Below are 12,940 nucleotides of genomic sequence, written 5' to 3'. Positions count from 1 at the left end.
GAAAGGTCAACTCTATCAGACACGTTAGCCGCCGGACCTCTGGACTATAGCAGCCAAACCAAACAAAACCTGCATGGTAATGTGTTCTGCCACTTCCCCTGTTATTGCCATTACAATTTATCAGCTGAGAGCAAAAGTTCGAGGTTGTGCTTTAACACAAATATGCAAGTGCACACACACACACACACACAAACTACACTTGATGTAGCTCGGCCAACCAACAGCTGTTCAATAGGATATTAATCAAGCAGTGAAGAAAAAGGACAAACAAATGAAGGGACAAAAGAGAGAGAGAGAGAGAGAGAGAGATGAGGAGTAGTAAAAGAAATGTAGATGTTAAGTTTATAAAAGAGCTAGAATGATTTTTCATGCAAGCAAAGAAGACAACAGAAAAGAGAGAGAGAGAGAGAGAGAGAGAGAGAGAGAGAGAGAGAGAGAGAGAGAGAGAGAGAGAGAGAGAGAGATGCATTGTGTGCTCTAATTTCAGCCACAGCTGCAGAGGTGAACCTCCAGAGATCCAGCGGAGGAGATCAGAGGCAGGGCCAGCAGGTCCCAGCTCGAACCCATACAGAGGTGACACAGCTGGGCAGGACCTGATACAGCATGACCCTGGGCAGGAACTGGACACCTGCTGGTGTCTGGCAGGGGACTCTTCAGTAGGATTGAATTAAACTGGTTCAAGGAAAACCAGGAAACGGCAACAGAAATCATGCTTCTTACGGTCTCTAAGTGAAATCAATCTCCACGTTTTAACAGTTGTCTGTTTTTTTTGGAGTTTGCTGTTGTATTCCAGAATTTGCTGCCTAGTCAGTACAGCCTGTTAGTATTTCATTCTAAACATCCATGTCTATACAAATAAACATAAATGTTTTGTTTAAAAACATTTTTTGAAGCTGCTGGTGAGCACAGAAACTGATCTAGAGCTAATAATTATATTGTATGTAGTGTATGCATGAAGTATTATATAGTCTGGGAAGGTGTTGGTAAACCTGACGTGACCAACAGCATCGGGAACTGGAATGTTTTTGTGAGTGGGATGGACAGAGAAATGGATGGACTGAGAGGACGTGTGTGTGTGTGTTTGTAGCTAAATCATCACGCCTGCTGTGCCCTAGAAAAATGTGTGGATGTGGCTTAGCTATAGCTAAGGCTTAGCTACATCTCGGTAAAGTGAGTGTGAATGTGTGAACATGTGACTGTGTGAACGTGTAACTGTGTGAACGTGTAACTGTGTGAACGTGTCACTGTGTGACGTGTCCCGCCCAGTAGAATAACAAGCCACCCTGGCTCTCTGAAACAACTCTCTCCCTGGCTAATCCTTCCTCAACACCTTCAAGCTGACTGAACACAACCTCCTGACCTGATACCACAATCCTTTAGCATGACACTTTTTACATCCTCATGGCACTTTCTCTTTAAAATAATTAGCTGTAAGTGCAGAGTTAGTCCAAGAGTTCGTTGGCTGAGCATTCATTAGCTTGGTCTCATTGGCTTATTTCCTTCTTTTTACAAAAGCATTAGTGACTGGCCAATCACAAATGTCTGTTACCTGGGGTACAATCTAAGGTTGCATGTGTGATTGGTTACGCGTGTGGCTAGATGTTGTGATTGGTTACGCATGTGCGCCATAGAAAAAGCATGTTGCTGCCGTTGCCATCATAAACAGATTTGTTTTGATGTTGTTATTCCTGCTAGTTCTTGTGTAGAGTATGCGAAAAAAGTTCATTAGTTTGTACTGGTCAGCAGTTTTAATATTTACAATTATGGCATTTAGCTGACACTTTTATCCAACGCTTACAATTCTGACTGAACACAACGTGAGTAATTGAGGGTTAAGGGTCTTGCTCAGGGGCCCACAGTGGCAACTAGGCAGTGGTGGGGCTTGAACCAGCAACCTTCTGATTATCAGTCCCCACTGCAGTATGTAAAATTGCCTATATTCATCCCTGTATCTCTAAAGTATTCTAGATCATTGGTATCTTGGACTCTAACCTACTGTACTGTACTAGGATGTGTTCTATGAGTAAATGACAAAGCACTTTTGTAAGTCGCTCTGGATAATAGCATCTGCTAAATGCTGTAAATGTAAATGTAAATGCCTATTTTATCACCTTAGTGCATGACACCATTGGCTCAGCACAATGTAAACACTCTATAGAGACTTACCATTGGCTATGAACAATGTATACTACTCTCTATAGAGAGTTACCACTGGCTCAACTGAATGTATGCTACTCTTCATAGAGACTTACCATTGGTCCTCGCCTGCCCTGTTTGATGTGAGAAAGATCCGGAGAGGGACCCATAAGCCCCATTTGACCCCGTGGGCCAGGGAGACCAGGAGGCCCTGAATGACCTGGGGGACCAGGAGAGCCCTGGGGTCCCGGGCTTCCTGAGAGAGAGAGAGAGAGAGAGAGAGAGAGAGAGAGAGAGAGAGAGAGAGAGAAACAGCATTAACGCTATAATGGAAAGGGATAGAAATCACTGTGATAATTACTGTGCGGTCTGGAATTACTCAGTAACAGTAACTGCAGATCCCCAACTGTAAGTCTTTATTCTGTGAAATATACTGATCTAATGCCCATGACCAGAATGTAGTGAGATTTGTTATACATCCATATCAGAGGAAACAATCAGCTAGGGGCAGGAGGCAGAGCTCCACTGACCAGGGCCTGCAGGTTAAACCAGCCATGCTCACTGAGTGCTCATGGACACAAACATTCACACATGCTGCAACAATTTAATTTTTATGTTGGGAATGTATTGGATGACTGGTTTGGAAGTTAAATTGGCTAAAATCCTGCATTATAGTTTTGTGTGCTTCTGAGATTAAGGGGAGAAATGGAGGTGTCTTAGGAGCATGCCAACCATCTCAGCTCACCACAGCAACCACAACACAGCAACCTTCCTAACCATGGCAACCACGGCAACCTTTACAGATGATAGCATTTCCAATCCTGTGATGGAAACAGGGGAACTCTGATCAAGGGACATCTGTTATGACTGCTGAAACACAAACATTCTTTTCTGAAATTCGAAAACTTTGTTGGAAATCCTCAGGTCTGTGAGAAGTGCTTACAGTGAGAAATTGCAGAACTCACCACAATCTCACAGTGATCTGGGGAAACTGCCCACATGAGTAAGACTGTGGAAATGGACTGTGAGAAGCCTGAGACCAGTCTAGCTTACCAACACTCGATAACTGATCCTTCTGCATTGCAAGGCTTCAGCCTTAGCTTAGCACAGGCCTAAAGCTCACCAGGGGCTCCAGGTTGACCAGGGGGTCCAGGCAGGAAGGAATGTGTTGTCAGCATCTTCTCACTGGTCATCTGTTTATCGATCTCAGTGTTGCTTGGCAACATGGCTATCTGTGGTACGGACAAGATGAAAGAGAGAAAGAAGAGAGAGAGAGAGGCTGCATTATTGTTAAATGGGTATACATGTTCTTTAGAGTGCTATAAAAGTCAGTACATACTTCAGTACATCTTCACAATGAATACACGTGCATATCAGTGTCTGACCTGTAGTTAACTAGAGTTGTATTTCAATATTCAAACAACAGTAGATACTAGTAAATGCCTACATGAGGAAGAACAGCTTAATTTAGGCTGTGTTACACACTGTGTTCAAAGTGTTTAGAGAAATGTCACAAAGAAAAAAAACCCCTACAAGGGTCGAAGGGTACAAATGTTGCAGGTCCTGTTACAGCTTCACCGTATGACTCTGCAGGAGAGGATGGAGGTGTGGCTAATGGATGATTTCGCTAATAGCCTGAGTTAGCATTGTGTGTGGGGGTGGCAGGAGACATGCAGGGGCTGACCTTTAGCATGGCTGACCTTTAGCATGGCTGACCTTTAGCATGGCTGACCTTTAGAATGCCTGACCTTTAGCATGGCTGACCTTTAGCATGGCTGACCTTTAGCCTGCCTGACCTTTAGCAAGGCTAACCTTTAGCATGTAATCTGACCACTAAGAAGTAACATGTGCGAGCGTAGCGTCCACCACACTACCAGGAGAGCACTGAATAATGCAGGTGCATGTCCAGAGATCGGCACAGGGGCCTCCTAACACAAGGGACACATCAGATCGAGTCACTTCAAAGAGCACATCTCACTGTGCACTGGAACCCATTACACACACACCCACACACACCCACTCACACAAACACACACACCTGACCTCAGAGAGTGCCTGACACAAACTACACTCACAGCCTCAGGCATCAGTCATAAGTCCGTACGAGAGTGCGAGACTCTGTGTTCAGCCGATTGTAAGCAATTTAAAAGCCATTTGGCTTTGCTTCACCGTTTTGTGGAGTCGTGCTGATATTTGGCTTCCTACATTTCCCACGGTGCTCATGGCAGGCAGGCAGCGTGTCTACTGGACCCAGCAATTATGGCTAAGGAGAAACTCAACAGAGCACTCGGCAAGCTGAATACAAGGACTGTGAAATGGACTTTTCAGACAGAACACTGAAGTCCATCACTACAGCACTACAGCGCACAGACAACAACCAAAACAACCCAACCGAGGCAGAAACTCGCTCTCTCTGTATCTCGCCATCTTACTCTCTCTCGCTCTCTAATGCCTTAGCTCCTGTTCTAGCTTTTGTTCTTTCTGCGCGTCTCCCTGCTTCTCTGTCTCTCCACTCCTGCTCTCTCTCTCTATCCCCTCCCTCTCTTGCTCTCCTCCGGAGAGTGCATACATCTGTAATCCATACATCATGCAGTAGTGGGGTAGGTGCGGAGCAGGCCGACATGCTGACGGAGTTGTGGGCTTGCTTGCTTCCCTCCACCCCACTGCCCCCGTCCATGCCGACCACGTTACCTGACAAGGGCAGGCGGAGGTCACCCCCCCCCCCCCAGCCGTCGAAGTCACCTGGGGTCTTTATTAACATATAAACTCAATAAGACTCCTTTCCAGACCTGTATACTGCTTGAATCAAGAAATACTATCAAATGTGAACATGTGCATAATGTGTGAAATGTATAGGATTTAACGAGTGATTAATGTTTAATATGAGGAACTGAGCAGTTGGCATGTACCTTCTGTTTAAGCTGGAAAACGGTCATTTTGATCTGATTGAAGTCCTCACATGTTGCCGAGCAAGTTCCTGCCTTCATCACGTTATCAGATTTTTCAAAAAGAGGAGCTGCAAAGAAACACAAACAAATGAACGAACAAACAAACAAAAGAAAAGATTGAGCCTCTCAACATACAAACATGCTGTAATAGGTAGTTAACAATTTATCTGCTGGTTTAAAGCAAGAAAACAGCGCAAATCACCAGAGCAAAAACTAATATAATGTCTGATTAACAATGACACAGTGAGAGCCTTTTATCACTCTGTTTATCACTCTGTGTATCACTGTTTATTTCTCTGTGTATCACTCTGTTTAGTTCTGTGTATCACTCTGTTTAGTTCTGTGTATCACTGTTTATTTGTTTATCACTGTTTAATTCTCTTTGTATCACTCTGTTTAGTCCAATAAACTTAGTGGCCTGAACATGCCTGCCATTCCACTCTAGGTGTCTGTGCCAGCTTGCACATGATCACACTACTGACCCCAGAAACCACATGTCTGAGACCCCTAGTGACCTCCGCCTGACTGCCTTGGGAAACAACAGAGAGGCTGGCTGCTGCTAATGCCAGCCCAGGTCATTCGTACAGCCCCGCCGTCATGGGTCAGCCAGCCTTCAGGGTCTTACAAACAGGTCATACCGGAAAAGACATAGGGAGGAGTTTGTTTAGAGCTCTGGTTGGAGATTAACGGCTAAGCACGGTGAACCACAGGAAGACAGGAGTTCACAGGAGTGTGTGTCAGTGAGAGGGTGGGAGATCCCATCAGGGTGGGCTTTAACTTTAAGGAGGGAGTTCAGGAAGGGTGGCCTTTAACATTAAGCACACACACACACACACACACACACAGAGTACCTTCATCTCCTCTCAGAGACATTAAGGGTTTTTGGTGTGTTGCAGAGGGGCTGTGTGAAAATGACGCAGCTCAGATCTGCGTTCCTCCCCTCTAACGCAGCACTTTGTTGTTCTCCGTGCCTGGGACGTGCGCGTCTGAGCTGTGAGAGTGAGCACAGACCCTCCTCACCACCGTTCCGTCACCACGGAGAGGAAACGGTCAGTCCCAGCCACCAGTCCAGCCGTGCCGCTCGGAGGGAACAGGACAGAGTGAGGCCACTCGCCAAGGGGCAGGCGCTCTACACTGGCAGGCAGGGTGACGCAATGGCGAAAGATTGTCCCGACAGTGGAGCCCTTCTTAATGTGACGTGTACGTAGCAACAGAGAGACAGATTGGAAAGAGGGAAGAGACAGAAAAAGACAGTGGGGATGGAGAGAGAGAGAGAGAGAGAGAGAGAGAGAGAACAGGTGTATGCTGTAGGTGCACCTCTCTCGCCCTTAGTGCAGCTCCTCCTGTCTGCCTCCAGGAAGTGCCCCCTCTCGCACGCACATCTGTAACTGCCTGGAGTATTGATGCAGATCTGAGAGCACACTGTCTCGTTAGGGTTGGCACATTCATCAACGTCTACAGAGGGAGAGAGGGGAGGCAGAAAGACAGGAAGAGGGAGAGAGAGGGAAAGAGAAGTATGGAGTGAAAAAGAGCATGAGAAAACACAGGAGCGTGAATACAGTGGCTTTTTTCGCGGTGGGTGAGCTGCATTAATATGAACTAAAAGTCTCCATGCTGGACAGGGCTGCAGACCAGGAGCTGAGTGGACACTCCTGAGTGCACAGTCCCTCAGAGCTCATGCAGGAAAGAACTTTTCCAAAGATTGTAAAAGAACACATAGCAGGCAAATCATCAACATTATATCTGGCCAGGCCACGAGGCAACCTGCATTTCATTATCCTGACGTTTCTTGTACTAATTTTCTCTGGTCAACTTCATTTTTTTGTGTAGCAGAATTTGCATTGAACAAGTTTGTAGAACGCATTAAATCTCTTAATAATCAGCTAACCGGAGTTCAGTGGAAAGTGCGCGGCAGTGATCCGCGTGTGACTCACCCAGGCAGTACGGCTTCTCTCGGTTTCTATGGCGCTCTCGGTCGTAACGGTAACCAGGGTAACAGGTGCAGACCACACGGCCGAAGTGGTCAGTACATTGCTGCTCACAGGGGGCGCCAGCGCACACATCGTAATCTATACACGCGCACACCACATGTGCACGAGCAAAAAAAAAAAAAAAAACCCGCAGAGGATGAAACAAAAACATAAGAAATGATAAAAGTTACATTGCATAAGGCATGATGGACAAAGTCACAGCACAGTTGTGCACAGCTCAATACAATAAAGGGATACAGCTGTCCTGATAGCCGTAATTAAGACCCTGTTTTCCCACACCGTCTGTAACGCGCCCCAGAGCTGCGCGCTGCCGCAGGCATCTACTCATCCCATCCGTGGGCGAGCCGCTGTGAAGGCGCACTGGAGTTCTATATTTGACTCTGGGAAAGAATGCGCCCTCAGCCAGACTGCGGCCCTGTGTTTCTCATCAGGGCCGGCGGAGCAGGTGAGGACAGCAGCCAGGCCAAGCGGAAAATAACCGCCGAACCGCCGCACACGGAAACATGAAAGCCCGTCACTAACACGCACAGCAGGTGAAGCGCTCCCCGTGCGTCGGGCTTGTAACCGCAGGGCAGTCCTTTGACAGTTATGAGGAAAACCGTGTGTCAGTGGTTTGAACTCCAAGCCCAAACGTAAAGTTATCTTGCCTTTAATTTGCTTTTAATGTGCGGATATATTCCCACTGTAAATAAAATCTCACGATAATTAAATAATCGTTATGTGTGCAAAAACGATGGCAAGTTATTTTAGGTGTTCAGAAAAAGGTTAAAGCAACATGATACAAACTGCGGTAGTTTTTTTAAAAGGCGATTTCGTTTAGGATGCCCAGGGGACGTAAGGGAAAAATATATCTGTACAAATTCATCCGATCGGCGTCCAAGACGGGGTTGAGAGAGTGTATTCCTACCTTCTGGAATGCACTGGCCCAAGACAAACTTAAAGCCCTCGCAACACTTCTTCCTACAAACAAAGAATAATAAAAGTAAACAAACGCATCGTTGACTCGAAGCACTTCATATGAAACACAGAGGTACAACATAAATCGTAGTAGACACGTGCGTCCTGCGAGCATGTACCCAAACGCAGAACTCGTTCTGCTACTTTTATTTTAATTACATCCACGTTCACACTGAGACGAATGGAGTGCACGCTTTTCCTGGCACGTGCGTTACCTTCCGAGCTGTACGTTGAATTCCGCTCGCGGGGCCCCTGGGGGTCATTTTTAGCATTAAAAAGCGAGTTCTAACCCCAGCGCGCGCACGCACAGCTGTTTTAATTTCACACAATGTAATGTAGGTTCAGCGTTTCATAACTCTACTGTTTCTTTAACAATAACACAAGCCATAAAGTAACAAAGCACATTTCACTGAGTATTATTCATCACTTAAAAAAATAAGATCTAGAGAAATCTTTGGCTGGAGAGAAGCATAAGCAAGTCCTTTTTGGTGTTGCTTGGTGTGTATTAATGTCACACAACAGCACACAGCAAGAAAACAGAGTTAATGGTGTGACTGACACGACATTAAATCGTCTGAAGTATGTCCTGATTTAAATGTAACTCTCTGAGGAATGCAAAACAACTTTGTTGACCATAACAAACATCTCTGCCAATTTTTGCTGCCACGAGCTCAGCAGTCTCCGAATAAATCATCATTTAGTGGGCACTCAACTCTTCCCGTTTATGATTTCGGCCACGCGCACATTTGTGTTTGGTTATCTGGGCCTGACACGTGGCTAACCATTTGAGCTAACTGATCAAAACCTGACAGCCTACACGAGATCAAAACGCTACGCCTGAAACAGTTCAGCCTGCACCGTCAGAACAAAAGCAAACTAAAAACCTTTCACACGTTCAGAAACAATATGTTCCGTTCCAGCGAGAAAACAAACGAATAAGACCGTTCCAGGGAATTTGGTTTAAAAGATCAGACACTCGAGGTTTTGAAAGGTAGGACTGATTATTAAGGGTGTTTGATGTATGCTTAAGCAAGGACACACATGCACGCACGCGCACACGCACACACACACATACACACACACACACACACACACACACACACACACACACACACACACACACACACACACACACACACACACACACACACACACCATGAATTACATAACAGAAGACTGGAGCCTTTTTCAAAGTGTGATTAATGTCTAATGTGATGCTTATTTTGTAAGCTGAGGAGATCTGCTCCCACAAACATCCAGCCTCCATCTATACACCCCCCCTACCACGCTACACCCATCAGACTCCTTGGACAAGACTCCTAGCAATACAATCGCCCTCATCTGTATCATGAACGAAACTGTAATATGTTCGGATTGTCTGCCAAGTCCATAAATGTTACACACGCATGTCTTTCACTCACTATAGTTCTGTGCACACACACACACACACACACACACACACACACACACACACACACACGCACGCACGCACGCACGCGCACGCACGCACGCACACACACACGCGCACGTACGCACGCACACACACACGCACACGCACGCACACGCACACGCACACGCACGCACACACACGCACGCACGCACACACACACACACACACACACACACACACACACACACACACACACACACAGCCCTGCATTTCAATGAAGAGCTGGTGAAGGCAAGTCAAAGCACACCAGCTGAGTAGAAGGCAAAGCCCTGACTATGAAGCCACGACATGAATCAGCAAAACCCGTGGGGTTTTAATAACAAAGACTTTACATGTATGTCAAAGCGTGTGCTTTTAAAAACAGATAGCCTCATTAAAAATCACCCTACTGTATCGCTTCCCAAACCAAATAGAAAAAATTTGACTGAAAATGTATTAAGTGATATTACACACGTAGTTTCGTAAATGATGTTATAACTTCGTTCAAATGCTGCCAATCTCCTGCACACCCGCATGGTTAAAGGTGTTAGAGGAAAACCGCTGATCCAGGATTAGCTCTCCTGCTCCTGTGGTGTGGTACCTGGTGTATCAGAGCTCTGAAATAACTCCACTTTAGCACTGCCCCCTCAGCGGGGCTTTTAATCTGTGCAGCCACGCAGACTTGCCCTGTTCTGCATTCCAGGGGGAGTCCTCACAGAGCGGGTGTGTGTGTGTGTATGTGTGTGTGTGTGTGTGTGTGTGTGTGTGTGTGTGTGTGTGTGTGTGTGTATGTGTGTGTGTGTGTGTGTGGGTAGGGAAGTAGGGAAGTGTTTTAACACTAACAAGCCCACAGAGGTTCGTGAGGAGCTTGTGTGTGGCCCTGTAACCCCCTGCTATCTCCACATACACCAACCAGGAGCTAACACCGCTTAGAAAGATGGGGAGGAGAAAGACAGACTCAGAGGAGACACAAATCTCCAACAGAACGGGAGGATGATGTGCACCTGTGTGTGTGTGTGTGTGTGTGTGTGTGTGTGTGTGTGTGTGTGTGTGTGTGTGTGTGTGTGTGTGTGTGTGTGTGTGTGTGTGTGTGTGTGTTTGTAAATATGCATGCAGGCCTAGCTACTTTGGTATTTTCACCCAAATACACAAACACATACTGCTAAACAAGTATTACAGTTACCAGCATGGCCACACACACACACACACACACACACACACACACACACACACACACACACACACACACACACACACACACACACAAACAACTTGAGAGAGTTATAGACACCCAGTAACAGCAGTATGTACAGTACAAGGTCACTTCAATAAATCTGAACAACGATAACAAAATTCAGAAGTGCACACTCAACAAATCACCATTAGACTCAGGTCTCACACACACACACACACACACACACACACACACACACACACACACACACACACACACACACAGCTCACAAACATACACAGCTCACACACATACACAGCTCATACACATACACAGCCTTATACGCACAAATTCCTGAACTCTGCTGTTTAGACCAGACATAACCATTATGTCAATAATACTCTTGAATGAACTCTCCATCTACAACACACACATTCTCTTCCTCCATACATAACTCATCTGGTCAGCAGTGGTCCTGTGGTAAGAACCTGATCAGTGCTGAACAGGGTGGAGGTGGACTACAGACTACTTATAAGACCAGCGGAGCTAATACAGGGACCAGCGAGTGTAGGTGTTTTAAATAAAGTGAGGGTGAGAGTTTCATATGAACATGTGGGTCTGTGCCCACGTTAAATACATCCTTCTGCCCTCTCCAGGACATCCAGGACTCAGAAGATCCAGGACTCAGATCTGCCACTCAATTTTTACTAAACATTTATAGATGCGTTTACTGAGTCTGTTTTGTGTGTACTCCAATCTCTATTCTTCTCCTGCTTTCTTATCTGTCGAAGTAAATTCCACAGAATATAACAATCCTTAAAATTGCGCCCCCCCCTTCAAAAAAACCCAACATCTATTTCCATAGCAACAACAATGTGAGTAAGATTCCCTCATTAAATTATTGTATCGAATTATTGTGAACACTGTGATCTCTAAGCTGTTGGGTTGCTTGTTTATGATAAGGAGTAGTACAAAATATATGAATTTAACTTCTTACTCTATTGAGGCCCTGCAACTAAAATAACTATTACTCAGTGTAACATAGGCTGAAGGCAGCCATGTTACCTAGGGCTCAAACCCAGGTCAGGACAGTGTGACATCACAATGCCTTCATTTTTTAATTTTTTAGGGTTTGGATAGATTTTAGGGTTTCTTATTTTCATACACAGTTATATCTAAATGTTTGGTCCCTCCAGTAAGATGAAGCAGTCGAGATGAGTTTCCTTTAATCAGCAACAGCAGTAACAGCACAGTGACTGAGACTTTTGGGTTTAGAATCACCACTGGAACAAGATACTGACCAATACAGTAAGATCCAGGCCAACTGTGCTGGAAAGGATCACCTCATAGTATTACAACACACACACACACACACACACACACACACACACACACACACACACACACACACACACACACACACACACACACACACACACAAAATGTTTTAACACTTTTACATAGAATGACCCCAAAAATCTTTTTTGCAAGACCACAATGTGTGTGCACCTGTTAAATGACACAAAGCAATGCTACCTGCAGGCTGATGACACATGTTCATGTTCAATGTGAAATATCCTCCAACAGCACTGTTATGGCACTGCAGTGGTTCTCCCAGTGGTGGTGTTGGAGGTGGTGTTGGTAGTGTTGGAGGTGGAGGTGGTGGTGGGGTGTTCTAGATGTGGTTCAGTCTCAGGAGATTTTACTCTGCTGAAACAAATTAGCCAAGGATGACTCACGGAGGACTAACCTGACCTAACGAATCAATACTGAATGAGAGAGAGACCGAGAGATAAAGCCAGGAAGAGAGAGAGCGACTGTCTGTGTGAGACACGCTTTCACCTTATGACCCTTTTGTTTGATCATTTTTTAGGAAAGGGGATATTTTTTATATTGTAGCGTCGGCGTGGAACAAGAGACAGAAGACATTTTCGCTCACGAACAACTTTTGAAACACACTCGCAGCAAACATGAAGCATCACAGGAGTGGAACCAGGTAGGAAAATGACCAAGAAGCGGGCACATGCTCAAAACACGCTAATAAAAGAAAAAAAACACCCAAAATAAACACACACAAAAACAAGTCAACAACTTCTAAACAACATTATGAGGTCATTATAAACTATGCACACAAAGCATTCTGGGAGTTCCCACCTCAATATGTTTTATAATAAAAACATAAAATAAGAGGTCATAGGTCACCAGCGGTAACACAATAGTAATATGACATTTTAGACAACATGAACAGGAGGGACAGAAATAGAGACAGGCAGAGAGAGAGAGAGAGAGGGAGTGCATGAGAGAG

At 45.4% G+C, this 12,940-nt stretch overlaps 1 protein-coding gene across 1 annotated transcript in view; it reads right to left on the bottom strand.

Moving 5' to 3' along the window:
• ccbe1 (collagen and calcium binding EGF domains 1) overlaps positions 1 to 12,940 on the bottom strand; it is a 45,409-nt gene that overhangs the window by 7,675 nt on the left and 24,794 nt on the right. The window contains exons 3-8 of the mRNA XM_027030701.2: positions 7,983 to 8,035; positions 7,019 to 7,153; positions 6,402 to 6,539; positions 5,046 to 5,152; positions 3,260 to 3,368; positions 2,253 to 2,392 (exon numbers count right to left, since the gene is read on the bottom strand). Coding sequence (XP_026886502.2) covers positions 2,253 to 2,392; positions 3,260 to 3,368; positions 5,046 to 5,152; positions 6,402 to 6,539; positions 7,019 to 7,153; positions 7,983 to 8,035 — 682 coding nt within the window. The remainder of the gene's footprint in view (positions 1 to 2,252; positions 2,393 to 3,259; positions 3,369 to 5,045; positions 5,153 to 6,401; positions 6,540 to 7,018; positions 7,154 to 7,982; positions 8,036 to 12,940) is intronic.

This window comes from Electrophorus electricus, chromosome 6 (genome assembly GCF_013358815.1).
Source record: "Electrophorus electricus isolate fEleEle1 chromosome 6, fEleEle1.pri, whole genome shotgun sequence".
NCBI classification, from domain to species: Eukaryota; Metazoa; Chordata; class Actinopteri; order Gymnotiformes; family Gymnotidae; genus Electrophorus; species Electrophorus electricus.
The sequence above is the reverse complement of the archived record's forward strand: the minus strand, read 5'-3'. Positions and strand labels throughout refer to the sequence as shown.